Raw genomic sequence first — 21279 nt, 5'->3', positions numbered from 1 at the left:
CTATACCTATTTCTAAATATGTGTTAAATATATATATATTAAATTTATATTTAAAAATTGGATTATATATAATTTTTATAATTATATTTCACAGTTCTAACAATCCCTTTATATAATAATGCTGCTTATTAGATTTACTTGACATTACTCATTAAAAATACTCGATTTCAATAATCAATAGTTTCTACATTGTTCCTTTTTTGACTAAAGTTATGTATGCAAATAAATGGAGCTGAGTATTCACAAATTCTCATTCACTATAAGATCAAATATAATAGACTATAATAAATAAAATGATTGATACAGAGGAAAATAATTATGTAATAAAAGATAACAACGGATAGATGTTAAAGTAATTATCATTTACTTGCATGATTGCAACCATAAATGTCACTGCAGTAGCGATTTCTATTTGTGAAATACTCGATGTTCTTTCGAAAAGATCAGAATTCCAGATTGATGTTGTTGAATTATTTATATCCACGTGTAATGTTGAAGTATGCGATAATACTACCTTTCCCACCATCATACAAATAACAGCAAAAGTACCTAATTAAGCAAATGTTATAATTTATTTTCATCTTTAATTTTATTTTAAAAAATTGTTATCATATATTGGTTAACTTATATATATATATATATATATATATGGTTTAAATACTTAATATTGATATAAATTATAATAATAATTGTTTAGATAAATATTTATTTCAGATTTTATCGACTAAAGTTTATGAAGATAGAATATAGACTCATCGTCAGATAAAAAGTCGTTAGTATAATATATAATATATTATTGTAATATAATAACTATATAATTATATAAAATATAATAAGTATGAAACAATAAGAATATATAAAAATAATAAACGATGCCTCCAACACATTTAAATTATTTTTTAAAACAATTTAGTTTCATTTTTACAGACATATACTTTCAAATATACTGAAACAATAAAAATGTTGTTTAAATGAAATTATAGTAATTAAATTATTTCATTAATCTGAAAATAATCATATATATAAATATATTGTATTAATACTAGTACATACAAATTTAAAAAATCTATTTCTACTTAACACAGAATGAAACCCTAATATTTTTATGGATCCTATTATAACTAATCTACCGAAGCATATATACTGTTTTACATTAAAGGAATGTTTATTTTCTTACATTTATATATATATTTAATTATTGAGCAAATATAAGTGCTTTTGACATTATGGTATATAAAACCATTGCAATCACAAAACTATTTTGAATAATACTTTAAAATATTTCTATATTTTATATATATATATATATATATATAATATATATATAGATGTATTTTAGATTGGGGAAATTTAACATTATCATTAGTCTTAAAATGTTTCATAAAAAAAAGAAAATATAAATTACACAATAAAAGATTCATCTGATATAACTAGAATGTTTTGTAGTGTCATGATGTCACAAAGATTTTCTAATTAGAAATAAATCAATATAATAGTACCAGAAATTACTACAATGATCTGTACCATCACACGTGTTAAATAATACTTATAATGATAAGAATATTTATTTTATAATTACATGTAATTTATATATAGATGTTATATATATATATATATATATATATATATATATATATTATATATTAATAAGAATAAAACCAAATTAAAATTTTGTACATACTGGCGTTTAACACTTCTTTTACACATAAGTTTTCATTCTTATTATGTGAAAGTTTCATTTGTAACAATCGGTAACAATATCTTTTCTGTTTTAAAATGTAAAAATATATTGGATGTAATAAAAAAAACATAAATCAATAACAAATAAATGTAAAAATTACTTTCATAAGTTACTACGGTGAGTGAAGAAAACATGATTTTAAAATAATCTTATGCAGATTAATGTACGAGATTATGAGACCTTTTTTCAATGCAATATAACATCTGGCAAAACAACATCGCAAATTTGTGTTTAAATTTCAAAACTTTCTTGTTCGCAACCATCTAACAATAGTGTCATAAGACATCTGGAAAAACAATACAATAAACACGGGAAAAATTCTCTCTTCAGGCATCTGTACGAATTCGCTCCGCTCGGTAACTACTTCAAGCAGTATGTACTAGCGGACCCCCATCCCCTTCCCGCTGTCAACAAGTTGTCATGTTGTTGCCAGATGCGTCAGCGGCAAAGGAGCTCTTCTTGCCGTGAAGACCAAGAGACGACTACGCCCTTAATTAATTATGAAGCCGCAAGAGGCGCTGCCCTCGCTCTGAAAGGGAGGAGTCTCTGATTGGACGAAAAATAAGGGAAGGGGTTCAAGTGAAGTTCATGGTCAGCAAATGTATTTAAGGGACGCATTTTTTAAGATTTAAACATTCTCGATACAGTACTTATTCAAATATGTGTCAAGTGGAAGTCCATTAACGCAGTTCAAGAAACCGCCGTTACAAGTTCAAAAGGATCGAAGACATATCCACCTATCGGAGTCTGAAGACAAGTCGACGATTAGTTTTCGTAAGTAGTAGCACCACTACAATACTCAGATAAAAACTTAAGATTCAGAATATACGTCATCGACAAGCAACCAAAGAAGAAGAGGCTCTCACCAGAGAGGCAGTGCGGAATAATTCACAGCTCGTCGTCAAGGTCGCATCAACTGATGCGAGACTCACCGGCCTTACCCTCACCTTAGTTCAAAGTCTGACGCTTATGAATTCACAGCATGCCATTCAACGCTCGCAGAAGACACAACAAGTAGCAGTATCCTTCTTGAGGTAAAAGCCCTTCAAACTCTTAATTCCATCTGAATTTATTGCAGTACGCCAATATCAGGACAAGGTACGCTTGCTACGCTACGAGTATATCTCTCAAGTGACAACAGTTACATATGTCACGCTACATAACAACCATAACCTCAATTACGTGCGTTCTCATCCAAACAGCGCGAATGTCGAATCAAACTTCGCTCCATTCTGCGCTCATATTCGAACCATCACGCTGCATAGATGAATATACGTTTGCCACCGCATTAATCCACCCCAAGAGTTATTTCAATAATTAATAATAGTAATATTAGTCAAACCTTGTCAACAAGTAAATAACAATAAACAACATATACATCAGCCATATTTATATTGTATTATTATAATATCCCTTCAACTTGTGACCTTTCATTGCTTTCACACAACACGCGTGGTCTCTGAGTTGTCAACGGCATCAATTTCGAAGCAAATCCTCCGAACCGGCTTTGGTAAAATAAGCGGGAACAGCAAATACATTTTGTACAATTAAAATATGTAAACTAGTGACACATTGTATTTGCAGTTTAACAAAGAAAAATAGCGTCAAGAATTTTAACAAGTTAAAAGTGCTTAAAAGATTTCTATATATTTAAATATAATGCATAAAATTGTTAACACTACAATTAATTTAAAAATTATATTTTAATATTTTGAATATTTACCCATTGAATTATGTCTTGATGTTCCAAATATACTGTAAACAAGCACGGGAAAAAATGCCATATATATTCCAATTATAGGTGGTACATTTCCAAGTATTGCATAAGCCATTCCTATAAAAATATAACTCAAATGTATTTTATTTTAAATTTACAATTTTTAATTATTAGAAATAATAAATACTTATATATTCAATACACATTAAATATATTATATTTTTTAAAACTAGAAATTTGTTGAAAAAATTAAAAAATCATAATATAAATGAAAATTTACAATTAAAAAGTTTTATTAAATTTAGAAAATTAAAAGAAACTTAATTTCTATATAGAATTTATATTTAATAATTATGATATACGTATAAATTATTTATTCTTATTTTATTTTAAATGTTATATCTAAAATTGACTTTTTATTCCTATAATTATGTTATGTGTTAAAATATAAAAAACTTAAAAATTTTAAATATAATGATATAGAGCAGGAAAAAAGAGACTAAAAAGCTCCTGCTTATTAATAAATGAAAAGCACATAGATGACTTGAAGATTTTGACAAACATCAGAGTGCATATGATTGTCAAATAACATTATTTGTTCTAAATTATTAATATTAAATTAATATTGTTTACAATTTCTACCATGATACATTTTTAAAGTAATTTAATAATCATGAGTTATTCATAAATTTATGTATTACTTTTAGTTGTTAATAAAATGGGTGCTATTATTACGCCATATTTGTGAATTGAGTTTTTTTATTGTTATAATCGTGCAAATTTTATAAAATTTTTTATAATAGATTTGAAATTTTTTCTATAACTATATCATAATATTTTATGAATTGTACATAATCTTTAACGATAAATTTGTTTATAGTCAATATTTATGGTTAAAGTGCCTTCATTAGCAAAACCTTTTTTTATATTGTAAAATCTTCCCATTTGGCTTGAAATAATTGTATGTATTCTTTTATATCAATCAATTAATTAATATATAATCCTATTATTTTACATATCTGAAATGTGCTTTTTATTATGAAGCAATCTATCCATCTAAAAAATCATTATTATTATTATGATTATACAAATTCTAATAACTATAAATAATCTTCAACATTTTGAAAATTTTGACATCAAATATTCAATTTTAGTACATTTGATATAAACATTTATTAAATAAATATACTATATTTGTTACGGATTACAGCAATTTACGCGGTAAACAAAGTGGGAGAGGTAAAGACACCTGCTTAGGTTGAAACATTGCGCGCCGAGTCATAAACACGATTCTACGAAATCGGAAAACTTCACTACTCAAATAGTCAAAATTACATTACAGTTTCGACTAACAAGGGCCGACGAACTCTCTAAGGCTAGATTCTAGTCACTCTAACAATCAGCATGATAAGAGTAATCCAGAATTCACCGGAATCGAAAGCCTGTACTAGGATATTTAAGGAGACGCGCTTGACGCTCTCGCTCTCTTACTAGTTCAATCAAGCACTCATCAAGATCGGATCGCCGTCCTACAGATCGAACCTAGCTCAGCGTAAGCCAAGCTAGTCTCGGCCACCCAACACTGCACTGATCGACTCCAGCCCACCGGACGCCAAACTCACTAGGCCCACCAACGCTGCAGAGATCGACTACAGTTAACGGAAGCCAAGCTCACGGCCTACCAACGCTACTACACGGATCAACCTCAACACACATAAGCCACGCTATTACACACGTTCTTACGTACCATCAATGCACTTAGATCGACTCCACACACGTAAGCTACGCTATTACACACGTTCTTACGAATCACTAATACACGGCTCCCATCAACTAAGTAAGCAGCAATACTAATACGTGGTATACGGCACAAGGAATACTCCCACACGTTAAGCAGCACGTGACACGGATATCATCCCTCCACTAGACCGCTACAGCGTGCATTTGGCTAGCGGCAACGGCATCATCACTGCCCCGCATCAGTGACATCACACAGGTGCCCCCCACACCGGCCGCTCCAGCTCTTTTGGCAGAGGCAAAGGCGGCACCATCGCTGCCCCTTATCAGCGCGAATCTCCCACTACCACTGCGAGTTCATAACTACGAGTAGGAGAATCAAGCACCAAGCTACCAAGAATACACTTACAGGATTCTTGTCGCTCATATTAATTGAAGAAACTCTCCTCTATTCATTGTATCATACATTCATTTCGACATCCATAGATCACTGACTATTTATTATATTCATTATATTCAATAAAGGGAAAGACACCACATTCTATTGGCAGTATTGAATTATTGCATTGCCCCTTCCACTTGCCAGCAAGCCTCCACCCACCACCTCAGGGAGGCTTTTAGTCTGATCCCAGACAATATTCTTTTATCTATATATAATAATAAATTTATTTAAGTACTTTCACCTGTTCTTGGAATCAAGTTATTATATATTATATCTACGTAAAAATCAACTCTTTAGTATTGATAGAAGCATAGAATAAGTTGATGGAATTACGAGCACCCACACGCGCACGCTTCTACACAAAAATAAAGAGAAACATAGGCAGATAAATAAAAGGGAGTTTTAAATAAAAGATATTTTATATAGGATTGGTGAATATTCAAATCTTATAGGTCGGTAATAATTGAATATTAATTTGTTGTCTTTATATATTATATCTATTGTGTTTAAAAAACTCATAAAATATGTTTTTCATAATTAGTAAAGCATTTTTTTAAATTTATTTATATCCTTATACTCATGTATTATTATTTTTGCTGGATTTTTAATTGTTTACTTCATGTCATTGTATATTTCATTCATAGTTTTTACTTAATTCAAATTGATTATTGGTTTGGCCATTACTTACAGAATTAAATGCACTTTAAATCAATATTATAAATACTAAATATTTGTATTAAATGATTATTTTACTAACAAAAAATATGGAATGTGGGTTTTTAGTGTGATATATTATATAATGTTTATACAACGGTTATCTAAATTAAATGAGATCGATGTTCTTGTTAATTTCAATTAAGATCTGTATTCAATTAAAAATGGATCATTATATAATAAATTTTATTTACCTTAATTACATAAATATTAACAGAAAGATTTGTTTTGCTATCATGTGTTTTTTATACATTTATAAACAAAGAAAATTATTAAGTTATACTTGTAGAATATTTTTTATAGAATATTCCATATTTGCAAATTCTTTTAATTTTTTAGTATTAAATTGTTATTTTGTAATTCAAAATGTACGTTTGAATGTACATTATCGAATATCAAGGCATATATTTAATTTACTTTTCTGATACTTTATAGTAAGTTGTTTTAACAATCATTTCAAATGTTATAACGTGAATCTGAATATATCTTTTCGGATTTAAGTAGATTATATCTATAATATTAGAATTAGAAAATAAAAGTGATTTATAAAAAAAAGTTACTTAAGTCATTATTAATTTATATTCAAATTTATTATTTATGACTGCATACACACACACACACACACACACATATATATATATATAAACACATACATATAAAGAAATATAATATAAATTACTTACTAATAAATTAATAAATATCATACCTTGAGGTATATGCATAACTGCAACTGTAATTCCAGCAATGAGGTCTCCAAAAAGATCATGTTTCCAATGGTATTCTGGTAACCAGCGAATTATAGGAATTATATCTTTTATATAAGATGTTGGTTTAATTTTTTGTAAGTAGTTTGTGATTTTTGTACTAACTGAAATATTAAAGAAAATATTATAAATAAATACAAAAATATATAAATTATATTTTAATAGAGTTCCTTTCATTTTGTAATGACTTATAATTTTATTTATAATATCAAATATTTAAAAATCTTGATAGATAGTTATTACTAGATGAATTTTATTAGAATAAGTTTTCTGTCAGTATAAGAATCAGAAAAATTATTATTTAGCACAATAATTATATTAAATAGACTGTTTTACAATACGTAAAACTTGTTTAAAATTTCGGTTATATGTTAATAATAATTCATTATTTTCATAGCATTTAATTTATTTTTACTAATTATTTATTTATACAAGGTACATTGTAGAAATATATTAAAAAATTAAATTGTGATCGACAAATATTAGAATAGCTCTAGATTTTACAAGAAATCTTGTATATGGTTTCAGAATTTTTCATATAATCGAGATAAACATGTACAGTGGTATTTATTTTTTAACTTGCTCATTTTTTAATTTGATAAACAGTAATAAAAAATGATTATTAAAAACTATTATTTTATAGTCAAGCAAGAAATATAATATCTACATATACTTACGCATTTTTTTTGGGTTTGAATATAAACCGAATTTATTTAAGTCATCTTGTTTATATATCGGACGTCGAACTACTACTTCCGACATTATTGCCGACATTTTTGGTCACAAATAATCTGAAATTTGAAATAGTAATTATTTTTTATTGCATTATTCTTATTACTGTAAAACTATTTAGTATTATTAAACTTTTCAATATACGTGGTTTCATTATTAGTTTTTTTTTATTGATATTCCGTTGTAAACTTAATTATGTATTTATTTAATGTTCACACGTATTTCTTAAAAAGAAATATTGCCTAAATAATTTATTTATTTTAATTTTAACATTAAAAAAATTTAACTAAATAAAATATTGACCAAGTAAAATCGAAGAATTATGATACTGTAAACCTTATGTTATATAAGTGTACAAGTGTGCATAGGAGCATATATGAGTGGGTTGTTAGTAAATCTAATTGTATATATTTGTGTAAGCTGATACAAAAATAAATTCAAAGTGTACATGTCATTGTAATGAGCTGATAGAACCTATAAAGTGCAGTATTATCTATTAGTTTTGCACTTATGGTATGTGGGTCATTCATAGTAATGTTTTTGATCTGAATACCTCACCAACTACACTTTTTACCTTTACGGCACTGTTATAAATACCGATTGTAAAAAAGTGTGCCATAGTGTAATTGGAGTCAATTGTCTTTTATTGCTTTGTTTAATAATCCTTCGATTTCAATTATTTTACTTTTGTGAATATGTATATTATTATAGGATCCCCTCATTCAGTCCTACGAGACTACGACTATTGATCGAACACTAGATACTTTCTATGTGGTTAAGTCTATTTAGTTGTGGTTATGTGATTAACTGTTCTTCCATTTTGATACTGCATACTGTATCTAGTTATGACTCCTACTTGTTAGCACTATATTCTCACGTGGATATTCTTTACCTTCCAAACTGTTAGTGAGTTGAAAGGAGCCAGAATATTATGATAATTTACGGCGTAATATGAATTAGATAAGATAGTTATTGTATTTTTTTTGTCATTATATTATTAATAGTAGATATTTGCGGTCATAACTAGTTGAGAATTTCACTAATAATGTCTTTTCCATACACATAAAGATATTTTTCCTATTTAGAGCGTGATTTCGATTACCATGTTGTAAGTAGAGGGACGAAAAAATATAAGAATTATTTAATAAAATTGTTATATTGTACATGATTTAGCAAACTAAGCAAAATAACATTTTCAACTGTTAAATTATAGTAACTTAAATATCAACCATTTAATAAAAATATTTCTATTATAACGATGGAAATTCAGGAAACACAATTTGGTTATCTTTTAACGAAACTAGTGTTTTAAAAACTCTTATCTGGTAATAAATTGTTAGAAATTGTTTGAAATACTATACATTATTTTTTCAAATTAAAATTAGATTTTGTAATTATTCAGAAGATTTAGTAGATTCTGAAGTTATAGGAAAATTTTCGCAAACTTCAATTTAAAAATACATGCGAATTTTTAAATATTATGTAACAACATATAAATTAATACAAAAATTTTCATAAAAATAGTAGAAATTTTCATAAGTATACTGTTATTGTCAAAAATAAAAAAAAATTATAAAATCATAATAACTAAAAAAAGTATGTTTGTTCAAATAATTAAAAAATTTGTATTAATTATATAGAAACTACATTAAGACAATATCTAAAATTACTTTATATAGTATAATGTATTTAAATAAAAATAATATATAATAACAATTTTTTTTAATCCCTAAATTAAAAACATTTCTTTTAATGTTTAAAATTTTATATTCCAGAATAACTATATAAAGTAAAAAATTTATATCCGGAAATATTATTTTGCTGAAAATCTACAACAAAATTAGATACATCAATTAGACACGTGATAAGTATATTTTATTAAGCTGAAACTTATTAAATAAAAACTAATTATTAAAATTTATTCAGTAGTTTTTCATAATAATATTTTAATTTTTTAATATGTTCTTTAACACTAAAACAGTACAAATATATTATTGAATGAAGGTTATAAAGACAGTAACAGCATATTTACAAAATTTAATATAAATGTATTATGATTAAATAAGTAAATTCAATATTAATAGAAACATAAATACTTCTGTATTATAGTTTTTATGTATCTGAATGAATTAAGAATACAGTAATGTAAAAAATAATTCACATTAGTATATGGAATGAAGTAAATTTAATCAATTAATTTTTTAACATTATCTTAAATGTATGTAGTTTACTATTGTATTATACTATTGATTTATTTTATGTTACAAAATCATAGAAAATACGGTATAAGATTTATAAATAATTAATTTCGTACGCTTGATAAAATAGTAACAAATCACTTAATAATTTCTTTATTAATAATTAATTTCTTTTAACGACTTTATTATAATAATCGATACCATAAACGTAAAAAAAAGTATTACGAAAATAAAATTATTATTTTGATGAAACAATTCAAATATATATTCAAATTGGTTATAATAAAACTAGTGGATAGTTTATGAACATTTTTTTTATTATAATATTAAATTTGAAATAATATAAAACTAATATCAAATATTAAATTATTAGAAATTTATAGATTATTTCATATATTATGATATATACAAATCATATAACAATAAACTTGGTTAAAAATAATAAATGTCATAATCTTAGAAATATGAATAGAAAATATACTTGGCTAAGTAAAAATGAAAACCTATATAAATTAAAGAAGATTATGGAAATAAATTAATATACAACATGAAAGCATAAATAAAAAAATTCGTACTTGCATATCGTATCAAATTATTTCTATTAGTTACATATTAATTATGAATGTAAAATATGTTTTTAGTGATTAAAATAATTTCTTTAAAATATAAATATATCAATATTGTTTTTTTATAAAAATTGAAATACTATATCATTAGATATTTGTGTAGATGATTAACATTTGTAAATATCAGAATTATTATAATTTCATAACTTATATAATTGTAAATATGTCGTAGAAATAACATAAAAACAGAAAATTATTAAAGTAAAAAATATATATTACCCAAAATACATTATATAATTATAATACATTATAAAATATAATACATTGTAAATATAATTAGATAAAACTACCAAAAATTAACAGAATACAATATTGTAACATTATTAATGTCGGACAAGATTAATATAATAATTAAAAATAGAATTTCAATGGATAAATTTTTAAAACTTTCAATTTCTTTCTATAATTTATATTTCAAGCTTGAAAAGTTATCAGAATAAAACTTTAAAAATAGCTATTAAATATCATTGAATTTATATTTAATTCTATATACATTATCATAAATTGATAATATATCATTATTACCATCTGTATTACTGATATTTACATTAATATTTTTTTATAGTATTACTCATTCAATAGTAAAAATTACATAATAATTGTACTGATGCGATTAATTGTTAATTGAATTATTATCATATTGGACTTAAATGTCTGATAAATAATGAGATGAATATGTCGCAGATATATCTAGCATTATCAATATGATTCTCAAAACAAAAATTTATTTATTTTATTTAATATATTAAAAAAAAATTTCAAATAATATATATATATACACACTCACAAATAAATGAAAAGAAATAAGAAAAATTATGAAATAACTAAGCTATGTACATTAGTAATATATATAATAATTAATAACTAATTCATATGTAAGACTTCTTTCATCCTATGATTATAGGTATATTTAGGCAACATTGCACTATATGTGGTGTCGTAAAGGGACATCGATGTAGAAACATAATTATAGACGATATAGCCTCAAGAAATGGAAAGCTAGATCAATTCTTCCACGTTGGACGGAAAACTAAGAGAAACTGTTAGCTCAAATAATAGGAAAAAAGAAACGTAGATACGGGCACTACTATATATTATATAATCAAGATTCGAAAGTTAATAAGTTTAAATCTTGATTATATACTACATAATAGTATATATACATATATATTATATACATTCCAATACAAATCAAAATTAAACTATTTAATAATATATGTAAATATTCGTTTATTTAATATTAAAATAAAGGCATATAAATAGTTTATTAAATTTATACATATATTCAAATAATATGAAGCTAATTTAATTTCAATAAAAAAATATATGTAATCAATTGAAATACAAATATTCATCAGATATTAATTATTTATTGAAATATAAAAAGTTAAATAATAAGTAAATTAATTTTCGTTTACAAGTACTTATAATATTATAATTTGTTCTTCAGATATTAATATTAGTGTTTATTTAAAGACACAATGAAACAATATTATAATTTTGTGTATTTGAAAAAAATAATAGATGTAGTAAGCCTGTATTACATATAGCTTTGAAAGAAACATAATATTACTTTTTTGTCGACTTCTAGTACGACTATTGAGAGCGTTTACGTAATGGAGTTGTGTACATATTGATTCATTTGAAAAAAAATTTAGTTAAAGCAACGATGCGAATGAACAGAAAAAGACAAAAGGAGAAAGAGAAAGAGAAAGAGAGTTTATATACAAATTTAAAGATGAATCTTTATTAGTATGCACTAAGGGAAATTTATCATATAACTATGAAAATTATTATACATAAATTTAAGTTTAATTAGAGATCAAAAGAACATTTTGTATATCAAGTGTTCAGAAAAATGACTAATAAAGAATAAATTAAAAAAATAATTTTAATATTAAATAAAATGAGATAAATAATGGAATTTTATGTAATAAATAAATACAATTTTATTAAGCATTACACAATAGTTAACAATAATTATACAATAGTTAATAATAATTATACAATAGTTAAAAATAATTACACAATAGTTAATCAAAATTATACAATAGTTAACAATAATTATACAACAGTTATAATATTTAAAGTTAAAATTATTATATAATTCAAAAAACGAATATTTACTAAAAATTAAAATATTAACATAAGAGATAAGTGAACATGTTATTTAATTTTGTGTAGTCTTATATCAGTACGATTAGCATTTTTATCTAGTAAATAGTCATATATTTTGGTAGTTTGTTGCATTGTCAATAAATGCATTTCTTGTATTAATGTAGTTAACATAGTTATAAGTCGACAAAATTAAATTTTGAATTTCTATAAAAACAGAAAATATATTACTATATATAAAATTTACGTATAAAAATATATTTTAAACTGGTTATCTCTATTATCTATATCTCCAATTAAGTTATGTATCATGGTTTACTAAAATATTTTTATCAAACATTCTACAAAATTTCTAGAAATTATTACTTTAAATTTTCTACATTTTTAAAATGTTTACACGTAATTCATTAAATTAAACATAACTTTATAATCTGCATAATAATTAAATAACGATATTGAAAAAAATTCTTATGTTTAAAATAAATTAAAAGAAAAACAAATAAAGAAATTGCAGTCTTTGATATAAGAAACACACGATACGTTAAAGCAAATACCACAAATAAAAAAAGATGTATTTTCCAAACTTTTTGTTAATGAAAATACAAAAAAAAAATTTTTTGGAATTATTTTATAATATATTACGCAATTAATTTACACTAAAAAAATTTATACAATAAAAAATATTACAATAAAAATATTTAAAAATATTAATTTGTAATTTTTACTTTTATTGCTCAAAGTATTATTATGTGATTAGAAAATTAAAATATAGCATTGTAACTTGTATAAACAGAAAGATAAAATTATTTCTTTATTATTATGAAAATAATTTCGAATTTTTGTATTCTAAATGTATTCGCTATATTATTTAGTATTTTATCAAATTCTTTATAAATTAAGAACCGTTGATAAACATTTAATATTTTATGAAAAATACTTTTTATTATATGACCATAGTTTTAATGAAATTTTAAATCAATAATTTTATTCTTTGCGAAAATAACTGAATATTTTTTAATATATTGCTCTAATAGATGTTGTATTAATAAGCTAATTTCAACAAACAATTTGAATAATATTACATTACGAATATATTTATAAAATATTTATAATTATTAGTATAATAAGATATAATAAGATTTTAAAAATTAAATAAAAAACTATAATAAATTGCGTACCTAGTTTACTTCAAAAAAGATTTCTTATTAGATTTATAACATCAAAATATTATAGTAAAAACTAGTATGAATAAATTATTTTTTCTAATATAAGAAAGTCCAAAATAATGAAATATATAAAATTAAATTTATAATTATTATTGTTTATTGAAATTCTATGAAGTAACGATTTAAAATTAAATAATGATAGCATGAAAATTATGATAGAATTTTAAATGTTAAATTAATGAAATATAAATTTTTTAAATTACCAATTGATTTTTAATTTAAAGGTAAAAGAAATTCATTTGATCAAAATGAAAAATAATATATATACGATATTTATAATTGAATCTGTAATTTTTATCTAGCTAATCATTCGCGTAAAAAATAAAACATTAAAAAAAATTGTTTAAACTAATAAAATAACTATATTTATTTGAATTATTTATACATATTCACTGAATATATTTCTTTCTGTTGAACACAACTTTTTTAATATAAAAAAATTGTTAATATTATAAATTAAGAAATAATAATTGGTACTCATTGTATAAATAATTTATAGAATATATTTAAAATTATGTAAATCTAAAACTAAATCTAATCGTACAATGTCTTCAAAAAATATGTACGATATCAATGATCTTATTGTTATATAACATTCAGAGAAATTTTTCGGAAATATAAGAATTGCTGTTATATATCATATAAGATGTTTTATTTAAAACCTTGAGATCTTCTATACTAACAAAATATTTGTGTAAATATAAATTTAATATAAAATTATTTTAAAATTTCAGAAATCATTTTTTATTAATGCATTACTTGCTGCATATTTCATACAAACAATAGTATAATAATATATTTTTATTTTTTTTAATTCTTCCCGTTTTCATAGAAATTAATAATAAATATTTGAGCAATAAAATATATTTCACCTTTAAAATGTTAATAATTTATTTCAATATAAATTTATTAAATTAGTAAAATTATTTAATTAGTTATATAATAAACAATGCTAATAATACTAATGTTGATGTTTATTAATATTATAGTCAAGTAATATAAATATTTTTAAAAATTCATTAAAAAGTAAAAATATCCTTATCCAATAAATTTATTTTATAAGAATTATTATAAATATATATAAAAAAATGTGAAATTGAATAGTTAAGACTTGTAAATATTTTATTTTGGATATATTTTTCAAACATTTAATATTATTAAATAGATTAAACTTGTTTGCAGAATTAAAAAATATATATTTAAATATAGAATTAAAAATTGTAATTTAACAAACCATATATTAAATTAAGTAATAATTCATTTCAAAATTCTTATTGGTAGAATCGAACAGTACTTACATTATTCTGCTAAATACTGTAAATTTTGTTATTGAATAAATAATGAAAAAGTTATTAATACTACTATGTAAATCATAGCAATAATTATTGATTATACTCATTTATGTATAAATCTGATGAAATTAAAAATTTATCTAAATGAATCTGATATTAGTAATGAAAGTATAAACTTTGTAAAGACTTACGGTTGCCGTATTAGATTTGAATGTATATGTCCTTCGTTGTATCTTTTATTTGTCTGCTCGACGTATTTCACAATTATAGTCTCACCTGTTTTTTTTTAGTACTGATCTAATAATTTGTGTCAATAGCGAGGTAAAAAATATAAATGGATCTTGATTTAAGTTTGATAAAAGACTGATACTAGGATATCGCGTTATAAGAATGTAATTAAAGAGTAAAATTTCCCATGTTACATCACTGTTTGACAAAAACACCAATAACGAGATAAGAATATAAAAAACCTACAAATTTTTACATTTAAGTAAATAATATCAGTACCATAGAATGTGTTAAATTTTTAATATTTTGTATACTATGTTGTTATAATATTTATTACATTTTAGCAATTAACATTTCACATTTATTTTTAGATATAAAAAAATAATATTTATTTAATAACTATTTTGATTCTATTTGAAAAATATAGTTACATTTCCTTAAAAATGTGCTTCTTTAATCATTTAAATATAAAATTTATAGAAGATTTTATTGTAATATTATTTTAGAATATACAAAACCTTAAACTAATTTTTATAAATGTTATGGATAGACTAATTTTTTATGAAATTTCATTTACATTATAAGTAATAATTTTATTTAAAATAACATTAGAAAATAATTTCCAAATATTATTTAAAGATGCGTATAATAGCCGTAATAGCGTACTATTGTACAACATATTCATTGATAATATAGTGATGTTCTAATAAACGAAAAGTTCTTATCATAATGCATCAGTATCGACTAAGCTTTCAAATTAATATTCAACCAATGTCGTTAGAATAAAAGTTTAGCTGCAAACATAAAGAAAATCATGATTATAAAGATAGATTTATAGATACAATAGAAAGAATTCTTTATTAGATTTAAGTGTCATTCCATTATATCACATTAAAAACTGATCTTTTTTACGATAAAAACTAAAAATTTATTATCTTTTATTTAATTTTATAATATTTAATATACATATATTCATTTTTTAAAAATTCATATATTTATTATTATTAAAATCTAAAGTCTTAAAATAATAAAGGTTATAAAAAATATTGTTTCTCCCTTATGGAATCATATTTGAATAAAAGAATTGTTAATAGGAAAAATAAGATTCTATTATAATTTATTTTTAATTCTTATATTACAAATTCTACAATCAATACAATAAAAAAAAATAAAAAAACTGAATACATCATTAAAAGTATCAAATATTAAATTTCTTACCTCTTATTTATTTTTCAGTTGGCTAAATAAAAATAAGTAATTTAAAAGCTTTATTGTTACGTTTTTATGGGGTATGAGTATTTATTAAATTCTTTTATTAAAAAATAACACTTTTTATCTTATGAATTCTTAAAATTTCAAATCGACAGTTGTAAAATATTACTGCCAATAGTACTTATAAACTTATTACATATACAAATGATATTCAAATTGTACATAAAATTTATGATAAATACAACATTAAACAAACAAGAATATATTATTAATTACATAATTGCTACATATAAATCTTAAAATATGTAATTTTTAATTTTTGTTCTTGTGTTTTTGTGCTTTATTTAAAAAAATTTGGTTACAGTATACACTTATGATTTTTATAAATTGTTTTTTTTATTAAATTTTGTGTAAATATTCATTGTTTATTTTTCGTGCCTTTCATCTTTGTTTACAGTGTTTATATGCTTATAGTTGTGTATACTTATATATACGTATATATATATATATCTATCTAAAATAATACCATATCTAAAAAAATACCATTCTACAAGATTTCACTTAGAATATAGCGCCTTTTACACCGTATCCTATTAAACTAACGTGGTTATTCATTATTGTAAAATTAAAAACCAAATACGTGTATTCAAATAAATTATTCATTATGGAAAAAATTTGGGATTACATATAATCTTGTTAAAATTTGTAAAATTCTAAGAAATTATAAATCAAGTTACTTTAATAATAATACTAATGGGTTTATTTATTCATATAATGTAAAGACTATAAGTTATCGATTGATATTTCTTGAAGCAATATTAAATTTAAGTCATTAAATGTAAGTGGAAAATTATATTTGAATAGTTTTTATAATAGAATAAATAAACTTAATTGATCTATATGACAATATTCAAAAAAATATTGGAATTTTATATTTTACAGTATGTATGTTATAGAATTTATTAAAAATTGTCAAGTTAAAGCTAGTTTCCTTTAATTCTTTTCCGATTTGAAATTATTATTTTTTATGTATAGAATCTTTTTTTTTAGTGTAATGATTTTATATATTGAATTTCGAATATTTTATTCTTAATATATAGTAATATAATTTGTGATCTGAAAGTAATCCAGTAATATGATTTTTAATAATTATGCTTTATTTTATATTATCATATATTATAGAATAATTTTTAATAATTTAATCATTTACGACCTTAAATATTTGATTTTGTATTTTATTAATATAAACTTTTGTATTGCATTTTCAAATCACTTAAAAATATAACGTAAATAAAATTTTAAGTAGTCCAGATTTATTAAATAATTTCTTTATTAAAAACCACTGTATTAATATTTAAAAGATGATTTGTCATTAGTCTTCTGAAATTTTCTGCTTATCTAAATATCCAGCGGGAGTGTCATAAAAAACTTCGACGAAAACTCTCCCACAGTCGTCGGAAGCTCGAAAAGGTCAGTACATCTGTAAAACACTCGTGAACAGTCATGTTATTTATTTGCGCATCACGATCGCGCTCATTGTTTTCTGGCGCGTTAAACGATCTTGTTGTTTGCTTGTAAGAACGTTTCGAGCCTGTTTAAGCGAGAATATTTATAGAGTGTTAGATGTACGTAAACTAACGAGTCCGAAAACATTTCCAAAAATTCATTGCAACCCAAAACCCTGCACGTGTGGCATCGGGCAATCGGCACACGTACGCATTCAACGTCACGAGACAATGCACACATTGTTATCAAGTATGCCGATTGTTGCCTCTCGTACAAGCCAATCGACGACGTTCGTCCAAGAGATCCCCCATGATGCTAAGTCCAAGAGAAGGGAGAGACGATCAATTGCAGGCACCCCTCCCCCACCGGAAGACACTTTTCCGATATTAGCATTTTCAAACCTAAGGTGTGAAGAGGTGGGAAAAGAGGTGCTGTCCAAAGACCGCGCTCTGGTTGGACAAAAAAAAGGGAAAGGGGTCCTACGTGGACACCAGGGTCAGTAACCTATTTAAGAAGGACAAACACAATATTCAGGGGCTCAGTCTGCTCAGTCTTTTCAGTTACTCATTCAACAGTCTCTCAGTCACTCACTCATCCACTCATTCATGTCGAAGTCACCAAGAAAGTGGGAAGTTCCCTCAGCTGAGTCCGAAGAAAGTCTTAGTCAAACACTCACGCTAAAATCGGAACGGAAGAAGTAACATCGTAATAGCTGAGTCCGAAGAAAGCTTGATCAGTAGTCTTCACAAGTCCAAGAGAGTATTAGCATCGTCTACGACTCTCATTCCTCAAAGTCACACGGTATCTCCAGCAGCCAGTACGAATCCATGGAGGTCATCCATTAGTCCGCGCGACGCGAGAAGCTTACGTCGCCCCTTCAGTTCCACACGGCGTTGAGTCTAACCTTTAATAGAAGCCGCTTGTGCCTAAGAGCACAACGCAGTCACAGTTTCCCCATGTGGCGCTACTCAAAGAAGTGGCGAGAGCTTTACAAGCTCTCCCTTGCCTCAGGATAATCTACCATTAAAGTACTACATCATAAGAATCAGGAACTTTACAACCTCTTACATCCAACCCAAGTGCACCTTAATGCCACGTTCCAATCGTTAAAGAGTAACAAAGGTTCATCTATAACTTCATCAACAATAATAATCCCTGTATATGGAAAATAGACAGAATAAACAGCAATAAGAAACATATGTGATAACTATTGAATCAATACATTAACCCTTCCACTTGCTCACGCATTCTTCCACATAACATCTAGTGGTCTCTCTTAGTTAATTCTAAATATATATATATATATATATATATAATTCGTTAAAACGATTTATTAAATATTAATTATTTATATTGAAATTTTTGGTACTGTGTATTGTTTGGGATTGAAACAGTTGAAAGCGGAATACAAAAGTGGGAGAGGTATAAGCACCCAGACATTTACATTTATAAACACAATTTAGTGAATTCGGGAAATTTCTTACGCTGAAAACCCGAATATACGATTACAATTCCGAATAGTAATGCCGATGAACCTTCCAAAGCTATATTCTACTGACGTCACGACAAAGTTCGGCGTCGCAACCTTCTACGATAATATTTAAGAGCAGCGCTTGATGCGCAGCTCACTATGTTAGTAATAATTACGCAGTCATTGCGACCGGCTCACTATTCTATCTACAAGCATTCATACTACAGTCATCACTAACTGTAGCTATACAAGTACGTAATTATCAAGTACTAAGCAATCTAACAAACCAATAGTGACGCCACACCATCAGAATCCGTTAAACTAAAACTTAAACTTACATCAAAGAAGCGCTAGTGCAAACATAAACTAAGAGTGAAATTGACGAAACTATAACTACACAGACATCAACGGATCACACCAACGGCTAAAGCAGCAGCGACTCAAGCCTTCCTTTAGTAAGCATCAGTTACAACAGCGGCACTTCTCACCGAAAGAAGGATTCACGCCTCACACTACTGAGAGTACACACATTCCTATCAGCACGTAAATTAATTAAAGAAACTTCATACATAAGTAGTTATGTATTAGTATAAATAAATATAAAAATAAAAATAAAAAATATAAAAAATATAAAAAATAAGTATAAAAAAATATAAATAAATAAAGTCACTCATACTCTCCATTCATAAACTCCTATAACCATTGACTATTATTATATATTATATTTAATAAAAGAAAGACCAAATTATACAGTCTGCAGAATTGAATAATTGCATTGCCTCGTCCACTTTCCAGCAATATAATAAATATTACCACCTCCACAATAAATATCACCAACTCCACCCACCATCACCGGGAGGTTTTTCAGTCTGATCCCAGACATGTATAAATATTTAACAGTACAAGCATTATAATGTTATGTCATTATTTAATTTTATTTTTAAGATAAATATCCCGATTAAATATTTTTATTTTTAATTTGCAATTCAATTGATTTTCAACAATGAAGATCAATATTTATTATTTATTAAATATTAAATAAAAATTATACAAAATAATAAATTCAAATATTAAATATACAAAATAATATTAAATATTAACATTCGTGTATCTATAATTATATATAAATTAAACTAGTACGTATTTGTAATTGCTACTTTTAAAGTTTGTTCGAATTTAAAGGGTTAGCTTATGGCTCGAACTGCCAATTCAATAGTTCAGTGGATTAGTAGGATTAGCAGGATAATTTTAAAGGAAATCAATAACGGACGAGGCTGAAAAATATAATATATTTATTTTAAAACAAGGTTTAATGAGTGTAAACAATTATAATAATATTGCACTGTTGTGTAGAAATAAATATTCTGTTGGATTATTCAAAAGATGTGTTCTTGTGATTTTTCTGCTATAAAGGCTTCTTTGGATATTGCTGTTTTGCGTTGAGGTTATGTTGATGTTATCAATGTCAGCTGATGTCAGTCAATCATGCTTGTGAGGCAGCATGAGAAGATGGTAGTTGAATCAAGTATGCTTGATTGATGAATAGCTATACTTGATG

The 21279-nt window shown here is 24.7% G+C and overlaps 1 protein-coding gene across 1 annotated transcript in view; it reads right to left on the bottom strand.

The window, feature by feature from the left end:
- The window catches only part of LOC105365917 (solute carrier family 26 member 10), a 28341-nt gene extending 12664 nt beyond the window's left edge, over window positions 1–15677 (bottom strand). Inside the window, exons 1-5 of the mRNA XM_011504207.1 lie at window positions 15496–15677; window positions 7793–7906; window positions 7058–7219; window positions 3465–3575; window positions 368–549 (exon numbers count right to left, since the gene is read on the bottom strand). Coding sequence (XP_011502509.1) covers window positions 368–549; window positions 3465–3575; window positions 7058–7219; window positions 7793–7889 — 552 coding nt within the window. The 5' untranslated portion in view covers window positions 7890–7906; window positions 15496–15677. The remainder of the gene's footprint in view (window positions 1–367; window positions 550–3464; window positions 3576–7057; window positions 7220–7792; window positions 7907–15495) is intronic.
- Between the last annotated feature and the right edge of the window lie 5602 nt (window positions 15678–21279).

The sequence above is a fragment of the Ceratosolen solmsi genome, unplaced genomic scaffold, assembly GCF_000503995.2.
Source record: "Ceratosolen solmsi marchali unplaced genomic scaffold, CerSol_1.0 scaffold19, whole genome shotgun sequence".
In the NCBI taxonomy this organism is placed as follows: Eukaryota; Metazoa; Arthropoda; class Insecta; order Hymenoptera; family Agaonidae; genus Ceratosolen; species Ceratosolen solmsi.
The sequence above is the reverse complement of the archived record's forward strand: the minus strand, read 5'-3'. Positions and strand labels throughout refer to the sequence as shown.